Source organism: Medicago truncatula, chromosome 3, assembly GCF_003473485.1.
Source record: "Medicago truncatula cultivar Jemalong A17 chromosome 3, MtrunA17r5.0-ANR, whole genome shotgun sequence".
NCBI classification, from domain to species: Eukaryota; Viridiplantae; Streptophyta; class Magnoliopsida; order Fabales; family Fabaceae; genus Medicago; species Medicago truncatula.
This window is the reverse complement of record NC_053044.1, coordinates 43,590,137-43,615,852: the sequence shown is the minus strand read 5'-3', so window position 1 is coordinate 43,615,852 and position 25,716 is coordinate 43,590,137. Positions and strand designations below refer to the sequence as shown.

The 25,716-nt window shown below is 33.6% G+C and overlaps 5 protein-coding genes across 6 annotated transcripts; 4 read left to right on the top strand and 1 right to left on the bottom strand.

The window, feature by feature from the left end:
- Window positions 1–1,124: 1,124 nt before the first annotated feature.
- On the top strand, window positions 1,125–2,558 carry LOC112420403 (uncharacterized). Its single transcript, XM_024779503.2, has 2 exons — window positions 1,125–1,989; window positions 2,082–2,558. The coding sequence occupies exons 1-2, from the start codon at window positions 1,741–1,743 to the stop codon at window positions 2,334–2,336; spliced, it is 504 nt and encodes a 167-aa protein (XP_024635271.1). The 5' UTR covers window positions 1,125–1,740; the 3' UTR covers window positions 2,337–2,558.
- A 2,723-nt stretch (window positions 2,559–5,281) lies between these two features.
- LOC11414806 (replication factor C subunit 2) lies at window positions 5,282–10,010 on the top strand. The gene is made up of 11 exons (XM_024777911.2): window positions 5,282–5,441; window positions 5,544–5,622; window positions 5,702–5,904; window positions 6,005–6,074; window positions 6,162–6,235; window positions 6,800–6,920; window positions 7,037–7,099; window positions 8,331–8,390; window positions 8,865–8,990; window positions 9,088–9,171; window positions 9,715–10,010. The coding sequence occupies exons 1-11, from the start codon at window positions 5,398–5,400 to the stop codon at window positions 9,808–9,810; spliced, it is 1,020 nt and encodes a 339-aa protein (XP_024633679.1). The 5' UTR covers window positions 5,282–5,397; the 3' UTR covers window positions 9,811–10,010.
- A 2,888-nt stretch (window positions 10,011–12,898) lies between these two features.
- On the top strand, window positions 12,899–13,774 carry LOC11413311 (uncharacterized). The gene has a single exon (XM_003602001.4). The coding sequence runs from the start codon at window positions 13,046–13,048 to the stop codon at window positions 13,553–13,555; it is 510 nt and encodes a 169-aa protein (XP_003602049.1). The 5' UTR covers window positions 12,899–13,045; the 3' UTR covers window positions 13,556–13,774.
- Window positions 13,775–16,029: 2,255 nt separating this feature from the next.
- Window positions 16,030–18,995, top strand: LOC11414031 (ankyrin repeat-containing protein P16F5.05c). 2 transcript variants are annotated; one of them, XM_003602002.3, is made up of 2 exons: window positions 16,030–16,232; window positions 18,242–18,995. In XM_003602002.3, the coding sequence occupies exon 2, from the start codon at window positions 18,299–18,301 to the stop codon at window positions 18,761–18,763; it is 465 nt and encodes a 154-aa protein (XP_003602050.1). In that variant the 5' UTR covers window positions 16,030–16,232; window positions 18,242–18,298; the 3' UTR covers window positions 18,764–18,995. The 2 variants fall into 2 exon arrangements, with proteins under 2 accessions (XP_003602050.1, XP_024634974.1); XM_024779206.2 differs by having other exon boundaries at window positions 18,236–18,995.
- Window positions 18,996–19,455: 460 nt separating this feature from the next.
- Window positions 19,456–21,069, bottom strand: LOC11419132 (protein ENHANCED PSEUDOMONAS SUSCEPTIBILITY 1). Its single transcript, XM_003602003.4, has one exon. It carries the CDS (start codon window positions 20,967–20,969, stop codon window positions 19,665–19,667), a length of 1,305 nt encoding a protein of 434 aa, XP_003602051.1. The 5' UTR covers window positions 20,970–21,069; the 3' UTR covers window positions 19,456–19,664.
- Between the last annotated feature and the right edge of the window lie 4,647 nt (window positions 21,070–25,716).

Genomic DNA, 25,716 nt, shown 5'->3' with positions numbered 1-25,716 from the left:
ACAAAGTTTGTCACTTGGTAATTTTGATGAATTTACGCGTGTATTTTTTTTTTGTTTCACGTGAATGGTGTGTGTTGGTATTTTAGTACCTAAACAAGTATGTCCTCTCTATGACATTTAAATATTTATTCAATATTCTCACCTTCGAATGGGTAATACTATTTTGAATTTTGATTGAATTTTTTTATGTTGAATGAATTAATATTATGACATTTTGAATGTTAAGTGTGTTTGAAAGTGTGTCTATAAATTTAGTGTGTTAAGTTTTATAACTAAGCATCCTTAATTCTAACATTTTAGTTTTTACTAGTGTATTTCTTCTTGCTACCGCATCTTAATTATAGGGGTGTTCAGATCCAAACCGATCTAAAATAAAACCGCAAATCGATCCAAAAAAATCGAAAACCGCAAAAAAACCGAATATATTTAGATGTGTTTGAATGTTGTTTTGTAAAAACCGCTAAGATTCGATCGGATATCGGATCATTTTTTGGTAGTGAAAAAGAAAAATCAAATTCTAGTGAAAAAGTAATATATGGGCCACCGTTCCAAACTGCAGCGCGTGCAAATATAATGTTTTCACGCGTCCGTGAAAATTCTTACGCAATAAGTTCGTATTACATATCATCCCTTACTCCTTAATGTTATTAAGTCTGCAAATAATCAACCCTAGAAATTTGGCTCCAAATCTGCTGCATTAATTGTTGTAATTGTAGCCCTAAAAATTTCCCTCTAAATACCAAGATTTGAATTTCAAAAAAGAATTTCAATAATTTCAATAATTGAATTTCAAAAAATGATGGTAGGAATCAGAGAAATTTTCTCCTATTTTTCCTCCATTTTTCAACGTGCTATACTGATACAATAGACTGCATTAATTTTCATCCTTTGCGATGCGGCCTTGAAAACTAAAAACTCTCCACTCACCATATATGTTGGCTTTCCCATACGTGTACACCGGATTTCCCATCCATTTTGTTTCCTATATATACATGTATATCATCCTGCTGCTCATATCATCCTGGTTGTTGGTTTCATCGTAAGAAACGTTTCTTCTCTATTTGCTCCTCTAACTTGATTGCTGTCATAGCCAATTTCCCCTATTACGACTTGCAAGAGGTCGATATGATTGTTTTAGCTTTATTGTGTTTCATATTAAGCAGTTATTTGTGTAACTAACGGTTTACGTTGTTAATTTGTTAGGTCCACTGGTTCCAAACCTTGTTTCCGATCTCGACAGAGTTGTTAACAAGCTTAGAATGAAGTAAAGGTCGTATGGTGTGGAGTAAGACGTGGAAAATGTGTGTATTCTTTTTTTGACAGTAAAAACGGTTTTCAGTATTATATAGTTTTTTTTTCTGATCTTATTTCCATTTTGGTTTTGCCAAACATGTTTGGTGCTGATTTTGGAGATCAGATAACCCGGTTTGCAACCTTGATAGATCCAAGAAACAATCACTTTGAACTTTTGGTCTAGAGGATTAATGGATGGTGACAACCAGGGTACCCATGGAAAAATGGTGGATAATTTACCCCAACCAATAAACATTCACCTTTTTAGGTGGTATCCATAAACTATCTTGACTCCACCAATAAATTACTCATTATGATTGCTTGGTGGGTAAATTACCATTATTTTTCAAAGATAATTTAGAAAAAAACCTTAATAGATACCTTTTTTTTCTTTCAAAAGGATGGAAGGAACTACATGATTTTTATGGGATTCAGTTGGGTGCATGGATGACGCTCGTGTTTGTGGGATTAGGACAATTTGATATTATTGTGAAATACAGGTTTGGAAAGGAGATAAAGGTTCCACCTTTTGATCCTCCAATGAAGTTCGTGATTGACAAGGCTTTTGTGCAACCTACTTTTGATAACACTCTACCTCCCTTTACTGCTAACTTATCCTATCGACATGACAACAACAATTTTCGTTTTGATTTTCCTAATGCTCTGACAGAGTGCGACGTGACCAAAGGCTACCTGGTAATGTTGATTTACCCATTCATACGTGTTTTTGCCAAGATTGTTTTAATCCATGTCATGTAGTATTTGCTAAAATTTGAATTTTGTTGTAGATGCTGTTGTATGAAGGATTTGTTGAGCACACTTTGGACAAGGCCTCTACATCACTTAAGCTGGTTGATGACTGTGGAAACATGTGGGAGTGCATATTAATCCTTGGTTCAGCTCCGTATGAGCACAATAGGATCGATGGTGAATGGAAACGCTTTGTGGACGCGCGTAATCTCTGTGATGGTGTGAAGATCAGACTTGGTGCACCTACAACTGGGAAGAACGATACCCTTTACATCGCTGTCAGTTGGAGTTAGGGTTTGGTTGCAATAATGAAGGTATAATTTGGTTCGTTAGTGGATATTTTTTTGTTATCGGGGAGTAAGCTTTTTTTGGGTTTGGTCTTAAGTTTTCATTTGATGGAGTTCTGTAGTTTTTTAAATTTTTGTGTTTTTTTCTTTTCCTTGCAATTTCTATTTTGTAATTTTGAATTCTGACGACTATTCAGTTTGAGGTCATGTTGCTTAATTAATATAATTGCAATTTATTTCTATGCCAATTTTTTTTTTATGCCAATCTATTGTAAAATTGGAGGTTAAGCCAAAATATAATTGCCCCTTACCAACGTCACCGGTGATACTGCACCTTAATTAATTTTTTCCTCATTCAAATAATATGCAAGTGCATAAACAATCAAAGGGGTTAGTTGCACGAAATTTTAGTGTGTTGTTGATTTAACTTGAAGATGTATATGCTTAAATATATAAAGAATAAAAAACTACACTTTATCTGGATACAATTTATCATGTGATGTTTTCAAAGTTTTTGATGTTAGATCATTGCTCTTTGCATTGGAAACAAACTGCATCAGAAACCTTGATTCTATTGTTTGTGATTATGACCAGAAGCAATGAATTCAACATTAAGTGTGTTCTATGTTTAATAAAAAAAATTAATATTAACAGGAGTATATAAATCTCATAATAATTACTCCCTCTGTTCCAAATTGTATGTCACTTTAGAAAAAATATTTGTCTCAAATTGTATGTCACTTTAGAATACCAATGAAACATTAATGTTACTTTTCCTATTACTTTTTCTTTATTCAATTCTTTCATTTATCTTTTCCATATCATTTATTAAGGATAATTTTGTAAAACAACTCATAATATCTCTTTTTCACACAATATTAATTACATTTCTTAATATGTGTGAAATGGCAAAAACATCATACAATTTGGACGAAGGGAGTAATATAGTAGGGATGGAAAGGTTAGTCACCATGTTTCAAATTCACGAAGCCATTATACTTTCAAAGTGCTAATTCATAACATAATTTAAAATTTAGGAAATGTTGGAAATATTGTGTTTAAAATTGTTAAAATTTATTGTCTATAATATAGTGTATATCTGCCGACACTGGTGCCTTTTTATGGACAACTCTACGCTGTTTCAAAAGTTACTTCTAGACCGAAGATTTCGATCACGGACGAAGATGGTGAACAAACTAACATGACATCTAACGTTGTTTATGAAAAAGAATAGTCAATTTCCCCCCTGAAATTGTAAGTTTCATCAATTACCCCCTGAAAAATTTATATTATTTTTTTCTTAAAAACAAACAATTAATAGTTAAATATTAAAACTAACTATTAATTTTGAAATTTGGGAAAACTACATGCATATATACATCAAAATAGACTCCAAAATGGGGAAAAATATGTATTTTTTAAAGTGACAATAATGGAATGATTTGTGGATTAATATTGGGGGTTGTGTAGTTTAAATGGTTTGAGCAAATTGTTGAAGGAGTTAAAAGACTAAGATGGTGAAGGAGAAAATATAAATTTAAATCTGATTATTAATTTGTTTATAAACCTCTAAAAATAATAATTTGTCTATTAGAAATAACCATTATTGTCACTTTAAAAATACACATTTTTCCCTATTTTGATGTATATATGTATGTAGTTTTTCCAAACTCCAAAATTAATAGTTAGCTTTAATATTTAACTATTAATTGTTTGTTTTTAAGAAAAAAATAATATAAATTTTTAAGTTTGGGGGGCATTTTGCACATAAGTGCAAAACTTCAGGGGGGTATTTACAAAACGTCATGTTCACTAACAGAAAAATTTGACGGAGGGGGTAAATTAACTAAAATTGTGAAATTTCAGGGGGTAATTGAAGTTTTGTTAATTTCAAGGAGTAATTGATGAAACTTACAATTTCAGGGGGGAAATTGACTATTTACTCGAAAAAGTTTTTTGTAATTTGTAATTTAAAAAGGTTTACTATATGTCGTTACCAAACTTTAGCTATATTTGTTGTTCTATTTTTATTTATCTTATATTGCTTAATTGACCATTAGTTATTTATGAAATTCAGACTTTTTTTTTTTTTTTGGTAGATGAAATTCAGACTTTTATTATTATGTTGTAGTGCTCATTTTGTGAACACATTTGATCTTTAAAATTTGAAATATTATTTTATTATTTGAAGATATGTTTAAGCTAAACAGACATGTGCGGTGCACGGGTTATCTATCTAGTTTTCCTTATTATTAACATAAAAAAAAATAAACAAACTCGTCTCCAGTGGTATGAAACGCTGCGTTGCAGGGCAAAGAGAGCGGGAAAATGGTGGTGCCCTATACAAATACGGATTAGGATTTACTGCAGTTGACTCTTTCACGCAGTCGCAGCTGCAGTCAGAAAATAATAAACCGTTAGATTAATCAACCGTATATCATTTCGCCACGTGTATTACCAAGACAACAAAACATCTTCTCTCGGAAGAAACGAACCGTCCACCACATCCCTTCCGCCGGCGCTGCTTCACCAAGACCACCCCACCGCTTTCAACTCTGAATATTCTTTGTGAAATTAAATTGTGCGTTGTGTTTCGATTGAAAGAAAATTGTACTCAATGGGATTTGGGGTTCCAAATTCAAGACCAAGGTTTCAGTGGGATAAGTTTGCCATTTAAAGCTTATCAATCCAATTTCCGACGAGTTAAAGTAACTGTCGTAGTCTATAAGAATGTTTGTGCCTTAAATTGTATCAGATCTATTTCAAACTTGTTTCCATAAAATTGTATCTTTGTTCTTGTTCAAGAGGAACATGATGCGCTTTTCGTTTGTTTAAGAGAGATAAGGTATAAAATGTTTTGTGAATTTATCAAAGAGAGGAATATTGTAACATGTTGTATTTGAACCATTAGATGAATCACACGGCTCACATTTGCCTGACTGTGTAAATTCAGGATTTCTTTGACCGCAGAGAATCTGTATCACACAACACAAATACCCCCCACCACCGGCTGCAACTAGTACTAGTATAGTAGCAGAGAATCGTGTGTGAAGAGAAAATTACTAATATGGCGCCAATCATTCAGAGCACTCAACCATGGGTCGAGAAATAGTAACCACTTTACATCTTCATTTCAATTTCAATTCCAATTTTCTGTTTCTCTAATTTATGTTCTTCGCATATCTAATCTAATTTCTCCCCAATATGTTTCAGCCGTCCAAAGCAAGTGAAAGACGTAGCTCACCAAGAAGAAGTGGTTCGAGTACTCACCAACACTCTCGAAACTGGAAGCGTAAGTAATTTAATTCACCATTTCTAAACCCTAAACCCTCTTTTCTTCTTAACCTATTCGCTTCAATTTTCTCTCACAGTGCCCACACATGCTCTTCTATGGTCCTCCCGGCACTGGAAAAACCACTACTGCCCTCGCTATCGCTCATCAGCTTTTCGGACCTGAACTCTATAAATCTAGGGTTTTGGAACTTAATGCTAGTGATGATCGTGGTATTAATGTTGTTCGGACTAAGATCAAAGATTTCGCTGCTGTCGCTGTGGGTACCAATAAGCCTAAGAAGTATGTGAAAGTGGAATACAATATATTTTTGAGCTTTTGTTTTTTCTCCATTTTATTATAGGATTTTTGTAACTTATGTTTTGGGTTTCTGATATTTCAGTGGTTATCCGTGTCCACCGTATAAGATCATTGTTCTCGACGAGGCTGATTCAATGACAGAAGATGCTCAGGTATGTTTTCACTGTTTTTCATTCCAACCTTTGCTTGTTCAATTAATAAAGTGAAATGATTTCATACCACCTGCAATTTGGTTACAGAATGCACTGAGGCGAACGATGGAAACTTATTCTAAAGTTACTAGGTTCTTTTTTATATGCAACTACATTAGCAGGTACATAGTTTTCTATGAAACCATTTACTGATTTTTTATTTCCTTTGGCATTTTCAATTTCACATCTTTAAGGACTCAATGGCATTTTCTATGAAACCATAATCACCTTGATGTACATGGTTTTGGCCCAATGCTTTGATATGTTTAAGATCAAATTTTAATTGATATACATCTTTATCATTGTTTAAATAAATTAAGTTTTTATTCTAGTTTTTTTTCTTTCTTCAAGTAGCCTAGTGGCTAGAATTCACCTTTTTAAAGGTGAATAAGTGGGGTGTCCGGGGTTCAAACCCCAGCCCCGGCATATAACAATGCATGTCCCTGCCAATTGAGCTATGCTCACGAGGACAGTTTTTATTCTAGTTTGATTATTACATACTTTGTTTTTCTCATATCAGCAAGAAAATTAAAATGTATGCACAAATATGAAATATCATGATCAATACAAAGGAAAATTATAAAGCTAAAGCAATACATTGTATAGTTTTTTTTCCTACTGTTCTTGTCTGTGCTTTTGACGATAGGGGACACACGTGTTTTATACAAGATTGTTGTTTTTTGTAGGATTATAGAACCACTTGCTTCAAGGTGTGCAAAATTCAGGTTCAAGCCACTGACAGAAGAAATCATGAGCAGCCGAATAGTATACATCTGCAAAGAAGAAGGAATCTACCTTGATGCTGAGGTAGGAGCCTTAGAGCTTATATGGCCACTGTGCAATTTTTTAATGGTTTTGATCCTGTCTGTAGAGGTATTGTTGACATCATAGCGGCTTATGTTATAGTATCTTTGCATCTGCAGGGTCTTTCAACTTTAAGTAATATTTCTCAAGGAGATCTCCGTCGGGCTATAACATACTTGCAGGTGAGCACATTTCCTTATCAACAAAGTATATCTTCAGACATGTAACTTATGTTACTTCCTATTAAAAAAGTGTGTTACTTCTATTTTAATGATATTATTACACGGTGTTTATTTTCCTTCTATTCTATTTTTTTTTTTGTTTGTATAAATGAGCCATTTCACTTTGAATAATGTACGTCTGCATGTCTTAAATGGCTATGCTTATTCTGCTCGACTCTGCCAAACTAACTACCAACTAGGCAACTAGGAATTTTGTTGATAATGCTACATATTAGGAAATAGAAAAACTATTATTTATTGCAAAGAGAAATGATATTTGTACAACTATTTTCTAACAACTTTTTGACAACTTTCTCTCTCAGACTCACATTATCTTCTTATTCCCTCTCTTCCTTTTTCTCTCTCTCTCTCTCTCTCTATTATTTTTGACCAATCAAAAGAGAGAAAACCAAAGTTGTCATGAAAGTTGTACCAAAGAGTTGTACATATATCACTACTCTATTGCAAAACTACTAAAAAATATTTTTCCGGTGTTGACAATTGTTTAATTGTAGCCAGTATGCTCTCATTCTTTTTTTGTTTTCGTATCCTGGTTCAATAATTAAAGCCAATGGAAAGTTGATGCAGTGGAGAGTTCACATATGTTATAAATGGGAGAGTTCAATTGCAGGAATGCAAGCTTTCAAATTTTGAGCTTTCTGCTTTCTTGAAAATAAGTTCAATTGAAAGATGGTGAATTGGAGAGTTCATATTGGGTTAATAAGAGGGTTGCCTATGCTTAAAATGGGACTTGGTTCACACGCAGCCGATATGGGACTCTTACTGTTTCTGCCTTAATAATCATCTTTTTCTGTTACACTTGGTAGAATAGATTTGTAATACGGGCACTTATTTGCAACCTGCTCCTTCCTTTCGAAAATATTATAAAAGAAATATCCAATTGATTCCATGTAGATTTGGCTTTTACCTTGCATTAATAACTAATTTGTTTGCATAAGTGAACTCTCTTATGCACTATAGTTGAAAAAATATTGCCACTATAGAATCAAATCAAGGCAGTCTTAGTGATAATAAAGGGATTGTTTATATATTTTTTATTTGACTTACCTTCACGAAGTTTGTACTGATTAATTTATTCTTGAACAATAATAATGACCAAGCTTTTGAGCATTGCATCTATGTATCGAATTTGTATTTATTATTCTCACTAACTCAGTATTAACAATTTCAGTCTGCTGCTCGCTTATTTGGATCTTCCATTTCTTCCAAGGATCTGATTTCTGTGTCTGGGGTAGGTTGTCAGACTAGTTCCTGTAGCTTGTTCTGTTTTTATATCAAAGAAAACAATGATATGCATTTTGAAGTTGTTTATTTTATGTCCATTTTCCTGTATGGTGTTTGCATGTCCGATGATGCACATTGCACTCAGACTTACTGATTGTCATAATTATTATTAGTGTTTGGCTTATCGTTATTGTAAATGATTTCTTTCCTGATTATTTTAGATACTAAATACATGGATTAAAAGTTATTTTGCCTTTCATTATAGCGTTCTGCTTTGATATACAAGTTCACAAAATTGCAGCCTGCCATTTCATGAAACGTTGGATGTTGTCTATTACCCTATGCTTCCTATGTGTTTTCTATTCTTGCTCAGTACCATATTCTTGCACATTTAGCTGATTTTTAGTGCATTTGGTTGTGTTTCAAAACCACACTTTTCTCCCTTCCTGCTTGTCCTGACTTTCTAAAATCTTGAAACCAGATTGTTCCAGCGGAGGTTGTTGAGGCACTTCTTAAAGCATGCAGAAGTGGTAATTTTGATTTAGCAAACAAGGAAGTCAACAATTTCATTGCAGAGGGGTATCCTGTCTCTCAGATGCTAACTCAGGTCTTGTTTTGCCAGTTTCATCTGGAACTTCTTTTGTTGATAATCGTGCTTACCAAATTAAGGCTTTTGCAATGTAACTGATGTCTTTTTATTTCAGTTGTTTGAGGCTATTGTTGAAGAAAACGACATATCAGATGAGCAGAAGGCAAGGATATCCAAGAAGTTGGGTGAAGCAGATAAGGTTACTTATGATTCTTTAGGAATTAATATACTCACTAACCTCGACACCTTTTCCTTCACTTGTCTGTGCATATGGTTTTGCATAACTAGCAAGATTCTCGAGCATTGTTCAATTATTCTAAGTTGCACATAAAATCTAAAATATATAAAAGGAAATTGTTACAGATAGTTATATAGATGTATTCATAATTAATTCATGTTAAATATTAAATTATTGATTGGAAAAAAAAGTTATAATTTGAATTTGAAACCTATTTAGAGAAATTACAAATGACAGAGATAATGTACTTCAGTTTAATATATAGGTGTGAATAGTTCAGATTTGAGATTATAAGAGACTAATGTTTGGAAAGAAAATAAATTTCAACATAAATAGCCCTATATATGGTTGAAATCACTTGTCACTTTCAAGAATTAGGATTAGTTTTTATTATATTGGGTTTCCTTCTTTTGTTTATCTCTGAAGGAGCGTCGAAAGTTTGTCTGCAAGCATATGCTTAATTAAGTTGGTTACAATTCTTACTTGTTGCTTGTGGAATTGCAGTGCCTAGTTGATGGTGCTGATGAATACTTGCAGCTTCTTGATGTGGTCAGCAATACAATACAAGCTTTATGTAACATGCCAGAAGGATTTGCTTAAGAGGGTTAACTAATAGATAGTCAGCACGTTGGAGCCCGTTTTTTTTTTGGAAAGATGTTGGAGTCCGTTGTTAATTCACTATTTGTGTAGAATTCACTTTTGAAGAATTTACCCATGGAAGTTTTTAACACTCCGTTATTGCTCCTGTACCAAGCAAGTATTCTACTACTAGCATAGAGTCCATAGTTCAGGAGTAAAAATGAGCGGGTTAATTGAATATACAATGAAACAAGTTTTTTGCACCCAAGCATGTGTAGCAGTTAGTCCATGTTTGGTGTCACATCGGGGAAAATTGTTTTGTAGGGTCAGTACTGAGGAACTAATAAGCACGCTGAATATTATTATGCCCAGGAAACTACAATTAGTCAAAATGATAAGTACCAGCACTTTTACTACATGAACATAACAATTTGTTTGATTAACGCTGTTCTTGCTTGACTGTTGTGAGTCATTGACCCTCAAATAGTAAACTAGCACTAGCATTACTCATAACAAGCAATTAAGATCTTCTTTTTTCCCTTTCAAAAGAGTAGCGCCTTCCTTCTATCCTAAACACCATTAGGTTCCCATTTTAATGATTACACGTGCTTCATCTTGTTGTTGATGTGAGAATGCACTATTACATACATAGCTATTTTTCCCCCTTCAAAAGGTTCACCACCAAAGATAATCATAGTCCGACTGTGCGTCAGACATTAAATATAGGCACCTCTATCAATCAAAATTCAAATATTGATTCTCCATGTTGTGGAGTTTAACCCCTCCCGTTAGATTCAATCCCTATTAGTGGATGGATAGATAGTCTCTTCTTACAATTTACAAACCTATTTGTATGGTATTTTATCCATTTTAAAAATAAAAAGAAATATGAGATAATTAATATTAACAATTAACTATCAACCGTTGATCTGAGGGTGCTAGAGCGAAAATTATGCATAACTTGAACGTTGAATTGTTGTTGTATTGAATGGGGACTTTTGGGATCATTTGAGACAAAAAAAAAAAAATGAAATAATCGAAATTACGTCCACTGATGTAGGAGAGGTCTTGACTCTTGTGTTAATTATTTCATTCAAAGCTTCACAAGAAAAATGTTAGCTCAAAGAGTAGGTCCGTCCATGTACTGAATTCTCAAAAGAAGTTTGAATATTATAATTTGAAGGCAAACAAACAAGTGTCCATTGATGTATTTAATTTTTTAAGTATACCTTAGAGTATCTCCATTCTCTAATGAGGTATCCCGCAGAATTTTGTAGTAAAATGAGTTTGTTCTTTATTTTTCAATCCATTGGAAAAAACCCGTGATGACAAATTGAGCGAGATATAAATTTTGATGAAGTAATTTTTTTTTTTTTTTTGAGAATGAAGTAACTTTGTTGAGATACCATAGAATTGAAATAAAAAAATCTTTCATGAAATTACAAAAATATTTAAACGTGGCTGGCGGCTGCATTAGAGTTTGCATAATTTTTATCATTGAAACAAGAAAAATGTTGGATTTTTTTTCTCACACTCGTTCTTTTATTCGTTAAAATGTTATTTAATAAAAGAATGAATGTCAGAATGAATATTGAAAAGATAGTGTTTTTAACACTCTTCTTATCTTGAAGGATGATACTAATGACGTGTGGCCGAAGAATTTGCATTCTTCGAAGAATTGCACTATCAATGCTTATAGTTTTCTTCACCAATTAGCACATCATTGCAGATGACAACTGTGTATTTTGATATAAAGATGTTCTTCTAAAAGTCCATTTTTTTATGGTGTGTTCTTCTCAACCGCTTTCCAACGAAAGACAATTTACTTAAGAGAGGGGTAATTTCGGCTATTTATCAGTCTTGTGTGGGAGAGTGTGGTAATCTATATGACGCGACTCATCTCTTTCTTCACTGCAACTTTTTTCGTCAAATCTGGATCAATGTTTCTGATTGGTTAAGCTTCGTCATGGTTACTCTACTTCGTATTTCAGATCGCTTAGCTCAGTTCGGTTCCTTTGGAGGCTTCTCTAATTGCAAATGGGACACTATTCAGTTAATTTATTTTTCTACAGTTTGGGTGCTATGGAAAGAAAGATATGCAAGAATCTTCAAGAATAAAAATGATAATATCCACCACTTGCTCGACAACATAAAAGCGCAATCTTTTGATTGGTTGAAAGTGAAATACAATAATCTTGCGTCTGACAATCACATATGGTGGCTAAATCATTTTAATTTCTCGTAATGGTTTACGTTCTCATGTAACACTACTTTTCTTTTTGTTCTTCCCTAGCAGCCCTTGTAAGAGGTAAGTATAGAAGGTTTATCAATATAATTTCATTTTAGTTTCTTAAAAAAAAAAAAAAAACCTCTTAAATTGAAATATGTATGCATTTCACAAATATAATGCGATGTGCAAGGGTGGATCTACCGTATGGTTGAGTGTGGTTATAACCACACTAGATTATTACTTTTTTTCTCTCTCTCCATATACTAGACTTAAATAATGAATTATATACAATATATGTTATAGGTTTTTCATTTATTTTTACCCGACGCAACGGTAAAAAATACTTTAACTATCAGCTCATCTTGCGTTCAACTCCCCGTGCTCCTGGTTGCAGGGAATTGATCCTGTGACAGGTTGGTAAAAAAGACACACCTTAGCCACATACCGTTGTGCTTAATGTGTCTCAAGTTCGTTTTGTTAATATATATAGTTTCTTTGATATTTTAGCCACACTAATATCAAAAGTCTAGGTCCGCCCCTAACAGTTTGAGAACAACTTAATAGTAATAATATTGTTTGAAACTCAAAGCTAACTCCTTAAAAAACGACCATTAGAGCATTTAAACGAAAAAAAAATTACTTGTTAGTTAAATCCAATTTTTTTTATCAAATAGTCTAATTTTATTTTTTTTTAAAAGATGAATATTTGGAGAATTTGACAGTGGAATATACTTAACAAGTGTGTTATACTTGAGACCTAAATTAGATTGATATAAAATAGAAAGTTTAGTCACATGGTGTGTGGCTTGCGTGGCCGAGTAAGCAAGCATATAGCATTGGTGAAGACAAGAAAACAAAAAGAGAAACAAAGTCATCCACTCAACTCATATCAAGTTCCACGAGTGTGGGCCAATAAAACTGAAGAGTCCCCACTAATCCATGCCTTTGATTTCGCAAGCACTGTAACTCATATACAACGTTAATAAATGCATCCACTCACATATTGCAACAATCAAATTCAAAACAATGGTAGTGGCGGAAGATTATTCTTTCAAAAAACCAGGATCAGTTCCATTCAAATGGGAAATCAAACCAGGACTCCCCATTCCTCACCATCATCATCAAAACCCGGAATCTCCCTCATTCAAGCTCAAACCTCCGCCACAACTCGGATCCTACAAGTTATCTCCGGTGGAGCCCCGTACACGCTCCTTCCGGTCAAGTCCTAAGGTCGGGTCTGAACGATGGCGGTTTGAACGGCCTCTTCTTGCACAACCAGAGTGCGTGACTTCGTCAGGTTGTTTCTTCTCGCCTTTTCTGAAGCGTTTACGGAGCAGGAAGAAGGTTGTGAAGAAAGTGGTCGAACCTGATTATACATTGGAACTGGAGACAATTGGCAGGTGGTCGTTTTCTTCGTCTACTACTAAGTCCTTATCACCGTTCCGGCGGCCTTCAACGGTGTCGTCTTCTGTTGCGTCGTCGCCACAACCGCAGCCCGTTGGTGATGCTGAATGGGCTGGGTTCGGTCTTTTCTGAACCAATAGTTTGGTTTTCAAGTTATCTTGTTTTTGGGTTAGAGTTTGTGGGGAAAGGATGAAGAAAACATATATAGTTTTAAAATAGGGTTTTTGTAGGTTTCCCTTCGAAGGGAATTGTCGGTAATTTATCGATCATCTTTATGCAAATTATCCACGTAATTCAATTTGTAAGTGAATTATTAATTACCTTGCGAGTAATAGTAAATATTTTAGTCCACAAGTCCTAACACAATTGACAAATACGTTAGTTAGATAGACGTAGTAATCATAATTTGAATTTCAGCTTCTTCATTTATGTGAGTTTCCAAAAGCTTTACAAGTTCATTTATCTAAAAAAATGAATAACAAATATCTTATATGCTCTCAAAAACAAATATCTTACAAGTGTTTGTGAACTACGTAGGTAGTTTTCTTGCGCACTCTCCGAACTTCTTATTTCGCTCATATATTCAAATTATATAATTCAAATCCTTTTTAGTAGAATTTTATATTATAAATCTGAACGAGAAAAACTCAGAAAACAAATGTCTATGTTGTTCATCATACTATCATCACAAAAACTGCACAACAATTTTAAAGATTGTCAGAATGTTTAGTAGTGACCATGACATCATATTTACTCTCAAATGAAAACAATAAAAAAAAAAAGTGAATAAAGAATGAAGAAGGGATTTTTAATGAAAATAGAGAAGAATACAAAACTATTTAATGCAAAACTATTTATAGCCAAAACTACTCTTAAAAGGAACGTTTAAAATAACACAAACATGTCAAAAATACATTAAACACACCACAAACCATTCAAATATTGTTATTAACGTCACATTTTAAATTTTGGATTATTTCTGATTATATAATCTGAAATATGGACGTGTCAAAAAATTGTGATTTGACGTGTTAAATTAATAGAAATGGATTATTAAATTGATTGGTAGAAGCATATTCAAAAAATCAAAACCAACAATCTTTTTCGATGGTGTCTAGGATTCGAAATCTAAAAACTATATGACGAATCCTTTTAAAAAAAAATTTATAGGGACCGTTTGGTTTGGCCAAAAAACGAGTTTATAGTGAATAGATTATAAGCTCGTTTGATAAATGTCATTCCATCATAAACTTATAACTGATTTCATGTAGTGTTTGAGCTTATAACTTCTCACTTTTAATTTCATTTTTACCCTTAATAATAATTTATTTACGTATATAATTTTAAACAAAATGAGGGTACTGCCAACAATACCAAGTGGGGTAAGGCACTTCAAAATTAATTTACGAAATATTTTATAGCAATTTTTTCCCTTAAATTATAGCATTTTCTTTTTCTAAAAAATTGTTCTCGGTGTATATACATACCAGACACGACCTTGGGGTGCGCAAGTAGCTCAACCAAATCGGGCTCCAAACCCATGGATCTCAAAAAAATAAATTAAGTCTAATACAACACTCCATTTAAACAAAAAAAATATATGTTACTTCTTTTTTTTTCTTCGGTACACGTTTGAGTTTTTTTTAGACTCTAATTCTTCTTTTTAGACATAGATCTGATGCTACCAAATCATCCCCAATTTGTATAATCACTTAATCGGTCAATTTGAAAAACTATTTCATTAAAACGAATCACAACAATCATTTCTTTTGCGCATAAACCATTTGTTTCCCCTTTCCCACAACGGAGGAATGATACATCCAAACAACACCTTTAGGTAAATTTCACCTCTCTTTCATTTAATTTTTTTTATTTCGTTTCATATTTAAAAGTTTTTATGATTCTGATTTTTTAATGAAGCTTAACTACACAAAACAATTATATTTTTATTTTAGGGAGTCTATTTTAAAAAGAGAGTCGAGCCTCCTATTTCATAGGAACGACCCTCATATATACAACTGGTCTCTTTCAATATGTATATGTATGTATGCATCTTCTTTTAAAAAAACAATTGTCCCTTTCGATATATATATATATATATATATGCATCTTGTTTTTGTTTTTCCTCTTTTAGCACTTTTTTTTTATCTTATGGGTGGTTTATTTTGTATTTTGATTTAAAATAAAATTTAACAATTAATTTTTATAAAGTTTAAAAACTGAAATGAAATAATTTTAAAATAATATTTTAGCCAAAAAAAACTAATTTAATAATATATAAATACTTAAATTATCAATTTTTTAAAAACAAGAAATTACAAAATATCCAAAATGCTATTAGTTAATATAAATTTTATTATGAATCAAGAATATCATTTTATATTTATTAATTAATAGCACCACTAATTTTACCAAACACTTTAATTATCTTATCACTATAAACTATAAACTATCAATCATCATCAGATATGTTATTCGCTATTTTTATCGAGTCAAAAAATCAAAATGAAACATATGAATTTAGAGATGAACGGTTCAATTTAACCAAAAAAAAAAAATTGAACCAACCCAGCCCAAAAAAAAAAAGAGCCAAGACGTTTCACAAAACAAATTTGGTTTACGCTGTTTAATTTATCTTTCCTCTTTTTCAAAACAAAAATGAAACTGTGACATCTGAACCCTAACCCTCTTTCACATTGCAACTCTGTCGCCGCCGTCTTCCCTGCCTTCGCCCGCCGCTGTTGTCTTCCTTGCCGTCGCCCGCAGCTGTCCACTTGCCTTCCTCTGTGTTGGTCGAATTGCCTGGCAGGTTTTCCATGCTCCTTCATTCTTCTTCTTCTTCGAATTTTTCAATGTTTCTTTTCCTTCTCGTTTATAATTTTTCGATGTGCCTATCCTTACATGCATTTTTATGAAACGATTGAAATCATAGTTAGTCTCTGTTTTTTTTTTTTTTTTTTTTCTTTCTTACTAACTTTTCTTGTTACACTTGATTATATTGAAGAGTAATTATTTACTGTCTGTCTACAATATTGAAGAGTAATCTATAATTGTTCCATTCGCTTCAAAATTTGATACCTGCCAACTCTTTCTTTTGAAGATGATGAAAATTCAAGTTTCATTTCGGATATGAACTGTGCCTTTCAAGCACTTTCATCTACTTTGACTTTTACATCGCCTAATTATAATTACAGTTCACTTTTGTGCGTAAATATATCAACCTGTGAAGCACGGACACTACACGGACTCCGATATGCTAAAAGCGATAATAATTTGAGAAAATGATATAATTCAATGTAATCATATGTGTCGGTGTCTGACATGCGTCGACACACCTAATCCGAGGAGTGTCCGTGCTTCATTGATATAGAATTTTTGTAGTTTATAATCCGTATATTTTGAGCAGTTTTTGGTTTACCTTCGATATTTCAGTGTCTTGTAAAGGCCGAAACTGTAGATTGGCACAGTTCTAAGACTTGTGAAAATTATTTATCGAAAGATAATGTATTGAATCTGTAGGATAGTTATGATTTTTTTTAACAGCAAAACGATATAGGTTTACATACCATTCATAAAATAAACAACGATATCTTAATTATCTAATTATTTTCCCAAAAACCATTGCCACGACAAGTATTTTATCCCTTCTACTACCTCGCCACTTTTGAGCAGAAAATGCCGTCATTCCTAGCCTTCCATAAGGACTGCAAGACTGTATGCCAAATTAACAACAACCCTTTTGGCACCTTCCCTTTTTAATAGAAGAAGCAAAAACTTCCTAATAGCATAAAAGGTCTCCCAGGATCACTGAAATCACTCCAAGCCACTTGAAAATCCCATTCCAAGTTTCCCCAACAAATTGACACTTAACAAATAGATGTTCTACCGATTCCCTTTGTCTCGGAGACCACACACATGATGGCTCTTCACCTCTCCCAAAAACTCCTCTCTTATAGAGATTTGCTCTTGTAGGTTGGTGGCCTAATAACATTTGACCAGAGAGTACTACCACTTCGGGTGGTGCATAACTCTCCCATAACTTAGCCAACAATTAACCCTTTCTGGCAAAGAAGGATTCATAGAAGTGAAGTTATTATCAGAAAATTATAAGTAGCGTTAGCTGTGAAAGTACCTTGGGCATTAACCTAACAACACCATTCATCTTGTTCCTGTGTCAAGTTCACAGGAAAATTTAAGTCCTTAAGCAACTTATATCTCTCTTTCCCGAACAAACATTTTTCCCAAACAACATACCCCCTCAACCCATTCTCCCATATCCACTACCAAGTCTTCTCTTTGTTCCAATAATGAGTATAATCTTGGGAACATTTCTCGGAGAGGAGTTACACCTATCCAAGCATCATGCCAAAATCGTGTATTCCCACTGCTTCCTACTTTTCTCCTTACTATTTGGTGGAACCAATCTATACGCTTGTCTCCTCCTAACTTATCTTGCACAAATCCCTCCACCATAATGAAGTTTTATTTTCCATTCCCAAGTTGGTTGGCCTTGGATGAGTTGTTGCTTGATTATCATACCTCGCTCCCAACATCTTACTGTTAATAGTTTGGCAAAGTTCGTCATTTGATCTTTTCACTTATTCACTTATTTTGTGATGGTCTCAACTATTTTTTGTTCCGTTTTGGTCCTTAATTTCATTTCTGTTTGCCATATTAGTCCTTTCTATTAGTTTTATATTAGTAGGATTCATATTTAGTTTAAAAGAGTTGTATTAATGTAATTTATAGTGGTTATTGTTTTTATTTAATTTTGTCGAACCATCTTCCTTAATGAATTGTCTTGACTTTTAGTTGCAGGTTCTTTGGTTTCTCTCTGCAACCTGAGCAGCGAGTGAGGTCAGGTACCATCTTAATATGGGAGCAGTCGAAGATAACATTAATCTGCAGGACCCAACTGAGACGATGACAGAGAATATTGAAGCCTTGCTTGAGGCAGCAAGATATGATGACATGGATGATGTTGTGAGCTTAACATCCAATGGTGTTCCTCTTAATTCCAAGGATGATCAAGGAAGAACCGCTCTTCATATGGCTGCAGCAAATGGACATGTTAATATTGTGGAGTATTTAATCAGCAAAGGAGCGGATCTTAATTCAGAAAATGTGGAAAAGAATACTCCTCTTCATTGGGCGTGCCTCAATGGGCATGTTGAGGTTGTGAAGAAATTAATCATTGCTGGAGCTAATGTTAGTGTTTTAAACAGTTATGAGAGGACTCCAATGGATGAAGCTGTGACTAGGGGAAAACTTGAAGTGATGGATGCAATTAATGAAGCAGAGGCACTAGTTGAACTTCGTGGTGCTCTGGTTTCTTCATAGGAAACTTAAATTTATGGTTCTAATTTGCATGTAATATGAAACTTTGGTGAGTTATACCAGCCTTCTGATCACATGATGTGGCGTCTACATGGATAAGTGTTGATGTAGATTTCTGTTTATCTAGTCAATGAAAAACCAAAGAGGGTGACCAAACTTGAAAATAAAAAACTTGAATGTGAGTTCCTCAACAAAAAAAAAAACCTTGAATGTGAGATCTTCTATGTGATTAAAAGTAACTTTAACCCATAATTTTATAGAGTAAGTTTTACATATCGACCAGTATGCTTAAAGTTTTGGGGTTTTAAATATGTTTATGATTCTTACGAGTTTCTTAAAATAAAAATACTTAATTTTCTCATTCTAGTCATTTTTAGAGGATACAAATTCTTGTGATGCCTATGAGGCTTTTTAAATGGTACGTATCCTTTACTTTTCAGTTAAAAACAACATTTTTTAAGCCTTAATGCTTTTTTTTTTTGTTGTTGAAGAAAATCCTTAATGTTCTCTATTAAGAAAAGGCAGTTTTTTCTCTCTTCGAACGAGACAAGATTTCAATAAAAAAAAGCAGTATAACCAATAAAAACGGTTAAACCAGCTCATTTTGTCTTCAGAATTGATTCTACTTCAAGCTAGAATTTGGAGCTTTTGATTCTAGAATTGATTTCAACACTTGAATTTATCATTCAACTCACTTTTACATTAATGTATCCAAACATAGATCCTTTATTTTTTGTACTCAAAATCAATTTTTGACAACATAGAACAAAACACACACTTAAACTTTCAAATGAAAGAAATATCCGGATCAAGAAGATAAACACACATAAGTATTCATAAATATACATCAACATAGCATGAAATAGCGTGGTACCAAACTGATTTTGCAAACCTTAAACTCACACTAATTAGACACAACATCCATGAAGTCATGGTCATTTCCCATTGCCTCCAAAATCTTGTGAGGAAGACACACTTGAAAGTCCATGCTACCTTCTTCTTTTCCAGCAAATACAGTAATCATTCCACTTATTTTATTTCCACTGCGAACTGCCACAGGTTCTCCCCATCCAAAATCATTACCATAAACATCAAACCACGGGGAATTGCTACTGGCTAATGTATTTTTACCGGCCGCGGTAAAAAATCTAACGATGTTTGGATTTTCCAACCAAGACACGTAGTGATTCTTCAACTCTTCATTTGACTGCAAAGAAATCATTTTGTGTATCGCCCAAGCACCTTTACCAAGCCCACCATCTTCCAACAACTCTCCCGCTTTCATTGTAACCCTACAAACTTCAACAGCATTTCCAAAATAATCTTCAGGCAATGGTGGAACAAACCTTGATCTAGCTCCTATCGCGACCATATAATAAACTTCTTCGTGTGGGTCAAATTGTTTGGAACGGATCACAGAGCGCCAAAGATGTGTAAAAAGTGATTGGAGGGATGATATTTTGTTGGTACCAATCTCCATGTTGGCTTTCAATTTCAGTTGAGCGATTTTCTCCTTTGTGAAATGGAATAACCTCTCTGATGGATTGAACTTTTCGTTATCATCAGAGTCATTCTTTTGTGGCTCTATAGTAAAAGGAAATCGTATGGGATGTTGAATACCACTTGGAAACCAACGTTCTAGCGTTATGAGTTTGGATACTTGATTGCAACAACCACGCGAGATTTTCGCCCATGAATTAATGAAAAGCCATGTGGACTCTCCGTCAACAACCGCATGGTTAAATGTAAAACCAATGAAGAAGCCGTCAACTAACTCTGTCACTTGCACAGCTAACAATGGTTGTGATGTGCCTTCGTAATTTTTAACTCTGGTTAATGGAAAAAATGAATCGACGATGGGAGGAACGTAGGTGCATCCAAGTATGTCACCTACACAAGTGTTCTCTGCCGCAGCATGGACAAAGAGCGCGCCTGCATTGTTGCATGTGACGGAACATGAAACGGTGTTGTCCTTGTGATCTGTTATTTCTAGACGGCCTGCAAGTGGTGGGAAAAAGGCAAGGGTAGAAGATAGAGAGTGTTTCAGATGTTGAATTTGGTTTGGCACTAGAGGATGGTGATAAAGAAGACCCTTTTTGGTGGGTGCAATTAGTAGGTACCGGAGATCCCATGGAGTTAAATCAATTTTTTGATCACTTGAATTTGGTGACTTGATTGTATGGGTAGAGAGGACTTGGAATGCAGCCATGTATTTAGATCTGGTTATATATATTACCTCGTCGATGCTCTGTACATATGGGGCGTAACTGAACTTATAGACCGACTATATGCTTTGCTTGATTAAACAAATTAAACTCATACTTGCTCTCAAAAAAAAAAATTAAACTCATACTTACCAAAAAAAAGAAATTAAACTCATAATTTTTTTTTTTTTTTTTGAGGCAGTTATTTAAACCGATCATTATTTAAATATATATCGAGAATCTTGCGGAATGCGTGAGTTACTGAATTTATATTTTAATATTGCTGTTATCTTCTTTCAAAAAATAAATAAATAATATTGCTGTCATCTCAACAGTAGATTGCAATTATTAACACACATAATATAAGTATTAGGTAACATTGTTGTTAGCTCCTTAGTAGATTGCGATTATTGAGTAATATAATATAGTACTGTGCACCCATCTTAACAAATATATATAGAAGGAATAATATTGGACACTATTAAAAAAAACTTATTTTTATTTTGAGGATGGATCAGGGCTGTTCCTAGAGTTTTACAGGTCTTAGGCATAATATGAGAAAATGGCCCTACATAATACATCATAATTTTTTTTAGATCATTGTTGTGATTATATCAAGTCTTCTTTTCGTTTTTTCCCCGCTTTTTACTACCAAAAAAGAACAAAAAAAAATAAAAAAAGATGAGTGGGCCACATGATCCTAAATTTGTCTCACATGATTTAGTATAATGATATAATTTAATTCTTTGGAACATTTAAAAAACAACATTAAGATTAATTTTTCTATTAGACTTATTTTGAACTAAAATATAATTTGTTTTGTTATAAAATTTCCAAATTCTTGGATAATAAATATGAACAATGTATTTAATGTTAGTGAGGCACATTATTAGAAACAAAGGGCCCAAAAAATATCACAAATTTATTCGATAATAGTTTTTTTTGCACATTATTAAGAAAAACTAAAAAATTTATAGGGAGGGTGTATGTAGAAATCTCTGTATATAAGGAGGTATATATAGTAAATTTAGACAAAAGGGCCATAATGATTAACAGGCTTCAGCATTGCCTTTCAACATGTTTGGGCCTTTCAGTAACCTTTACTATACACCCCCAAAAATCAAATATTTCTATATACACCCCTATTGTAATTTTTTTTTTTAGGGCCCCCGGTGCAAGGGCCCTAGGCCGTTGCACCCCGGCCTTTGCCTAGGGCTGGCCCTGGGATGGATATATGGACTCCAAAAATAAGTCTAAAGAGTTACTCCACATCTCCACCCTTTAATTTATCTAATTTTAATAGACTAAATTTAATTCTTATTAATAATCATGTGATCTCATTTACGTTAACATCTTATTATATTAATTACGGGATTCTTTTTTTACTCGATCAATATTTACCTTTTATAACACAAATAATTTTTGGCAAGTTACTAAAGAATAATTAGGAATACATTGACTTCAAGAGTAAGTCTAAAGAGTTACTCCAAATCCTAACCCTCTATTTTATCTAAAATTAATGGACTAAATTTATGTTTTATTAAATAAGTCACTACCTTTCTCTCCCATTGCAATCATTGTCATAAACTTTGCATAAATTTCCTGTACCGAAGGGATTAAGTTGAAAGATATCACGTTCTTTTCGGTAATCACTGCCTTCAATTTAATAGTACGCATACAACTTTGCATAAAACTAGTTCTCCAAACCTTCAGTTTTATCTTGTGAACATCAATTGCATGTAGACACGAATACTATTAGCAGGTGTGTGGATCTATTGTTGAAAAGAAAATCAGTTGAACCATAAAGCTTCACGACAAGAGAAATAACATGAATCAAGTACCGACGAGATCTGATATGGATGAATCTAGTGAATTAATGAGAGTCATTAGATGAAATAAAATAGACACTTAAAATTTGGTGACAAAGAATGTCAACAGATCCTAACTCTATATAAGATAAGACCCGTTGACACGAGATATCAAACTTTAGTTTGACATCAAGTCTTAACCGTTTATTTTGGTTAATCCTGTAGTCGTGATTGTTTGTCAAGTTAAGTTGCGTGGTCTCTTTTCCCTTGTTTCACCTAATCCCACGCCCGTTGGTCTGCTCCATCGCCTGCTTTCAACAGATCAAAGTTAATGGCCAACAATCAAAATAAACTCATCCAATATCCCACTGATCAATGCAAACAAATCCAAAACTTAGAAACTCAATGTCAATTTCGCCAATCAAAATTAATAATAATTATATACAGTTATCGCAGATTAAAATTTGTATTCTTGAGTTAAAAAAATTAAATAGGAGAACCAAATGTACATTTAAGTCTACAATTTATTATGCATGGTATGTAAATGCTTATTAATATAAATGCAGAGCTCTGCGAGCAGTTTTGTTTTTGTTCAAAGCAATGTCTGAATTAAAAGTTAACTTTCATAAGAGTATGTTGGTTGGGGTGAATGCCGGTGCTTCTTGGTTAAATGAGGTGGCTTTGGTGTTGAAGTGTAAAGTTCAGAAGCTTTCTTTTGTGTAGTTGGGTATGTCGATTGGTGGAAATGCGCGTCAATGTAGTTTTTAGAAGCCAATGGTCAATTGAATCAAATCTATTGATTATATTTTATGTCGTTTTTTTTTTGGATGGGGGTGAAGACAATTGAAAAATATCTTGGGTTGACTGAGATATTATATATCGGAGGGAGGTTTATGGGTTAGGCGGTTAAGGGAGTTTAAATGGTGTTGAAGGATGTTGGTGGGTCGAAGTGGATTGTGGTTTTAGGTGTTGGGTGCGCGCTATGGTGTGGAGGGTGGTAGGGGGAGGTCGAGTTGGTGGAAGGATATAATGAGGATTTGAGATGGTAATGGTTTTCGGGGGGAGTCTGGTATGATGGTAGAGACTTTCTTTTGGACGAATAGGTGAATTGGGAGATACCTTTGCGTGAGAGGTTTAGGTAGTTATTTGACTTGTCAGAAAGAGGAGGCATCGGTGGCTGACATGTTTGTTTTGGGGTGGGGTGAGGGAGGAGAGGCTTGGAAGTGACGGTGTCGGTTATTCGCATGGGAGGAGGAGATTGCAGGGGAGTGTTCATATTTACTTTCATCTGTACATTTGCAGGTTGGTTCTAAAGATCAATGGAGGTGGCAGTTAGATCGGGACAGTGCTTATTCGGTCCGAGGCGTGTATCATTTTCTCACTGGTCTGCATGCACATCAGCATAACACAGTTTCAGACTTGATTGGACATAAATATGTTCCTCTGAATGTTTCAGTTTTTACTTGACGTCTTATACACAATAGGTTACCTACCAGAGATTACTTGTTTCGACGCGGTATGATATATCATGATGCTCAACTTTGTGTGAGTGGGTGTAGGGAGGTGGAAACGACAAACCATTTGTTTTTCTATTGTTCTATTTCTAGTTCTTTGTGGTATATGCTTTGTGATTGGCTGATGTTTTCTTATGTTGATCCTCTCGGGATCACAAATCATTTTGTTCAGTTTTCTTACTTGACAGGTAGTTCGAAAGTGCAACGCTCCTTTATGCACTTATTTTGGTTCCCGCGTGTTTGAGTTATTTGGAATGAAAGGAATGGTATAATTTCTCTTTTAATAATAAGGAAAATTCAATCCCTCAACTTCTCGACAAAGTAAAGAGGCTTTCTTATTGATTGCGGAAGGCAAAAGTTGTTAACATTTATGCTTGTGTTCATAGATAGTGGTTGTGCCCTTTTGTTTGTTTGGGCATTGGATAATTTTGTTCTTCGCTCATGCATTGCACGGATTAACACACTAGTAGATAGATATATTATACAATTATGGCATATTAAAATTTGTATTCTTCATTTAAGTTTACAAAGTCAAACACTTATTGTATAATCGCATGTGACAACCATTTTCCTTTTCAAACATTAATGACCAAATTGCATAAAATTTTGTAACTTAATTAGACTAAAATGAAACAAAAAATGACTTAAAAGATCAAAGCAAAACATAAAGATAACATAAAAGACAAAAAGTATAACTTAGCCAAAAAAAATATATAATGACTAAAAAGAAAGTTATAACTTTTTTGTTTTATTCGTACTAAATCCATTTTTTTACGAGAACAATTTAAGGTGGAAATGTTGTTCGGTCCAAAGTAGGGAAGATTTTAGGACTTAAAAGATCATTTTTAAATGTATTTACATTTACATCATTTTAAAGATATGCATGCGGAGTTCGAGCTCGATACCTCCAAACATAAGACATGTCTTTTCACCATTAGACTAAACCCTTGAATAATTTATAAGTACTAAAAACATTTAATTCAAAATATTTTAACTATAAATACTTCCTTCAGTCCTATTTACAAGAAACAATTTACTTTTTAGATACATTAAATAATTTATGTATTTGGTTTAAATTCTTGACTAAATACATACTCAATGTATCTAAAAGTGATATTTCTCTTGTAAACAGGACCCGAGGGAGTAGAATATATTTTATTTTTTCCTCAAAACAAAGAAGAATTATTTGCATGGCTGCTCTATACCGTCCACAAGTAACTACTGTGTAACACGAAGAAGAAGAAGAAGAAGAAGAAGAAAAAAGTGGGATTTCAACGAATTATAATTCGTACACCTTAGCATTTTCCTGTGATTTTATTCCTCAACTGCTCAACAAACTTCACTAATAAATACGATTTAGTCATATACTCATTTATGACCTGTTCATCTTTGACCCGTCTTAATTGCCAATACAAAACAAGTTGCAATTA

Coding starts and splice junctions, on each gene's coding strand:
- LOC11413311 (XM_003602001.4), top strand. CDS start 13,046: ATGGTAGTGGCGGAAGATTATTCTTTCAAAAAACCAGGATCAGTTCCA.
- LOC11419132 (XM_003602003.4), bottom strand. CDS start 20,969: ATGGCTGCATTCCAAGTCCTCTCTACCCATACAATCAAGTCACCAAAT.
- LOC112420403 (XM_024779503.2), top strand. CDS start 1,741: ATGACGCTCGTGTTTGTGGGATTAGGACAATTTGATATTATTGTGAAA. Junction 1,990..2,081: donor ACGTGACCAAAGGCTACCTG/GTAATGTTGATT, acceptor ATTTTGTTGTAG/ATGCTGTTGTATGAAGGATT.
- LOC11414806 (XM_024777911.2), top strand. CDS start 5,398: ATGGCGCCAATCATTCAGAGCACTCAACCATGGGTCGAGAAATA. Junction 8,391..8,864: donor ATCTGATTTCTGTGTCTGGG/GTAGGTTGTCAG, acceptor TCTTGAAACCAG/ATTGTTCCAGCGGAGGTTGT. Junction 9,172..9,714: donor AGTTGGGTGAAGCAGATAAG/GTTACTTATGAT, acceptor GTGGAATTGCAG/TGCCTAGTTGATGGTGCTGA.
- LOC11414031 (XM_003602002.3), top strand. CDS start 18,299: ATGGGAGCAGTCGAAGATAACATTAATCTGCAGGACCCAACTGAGACG.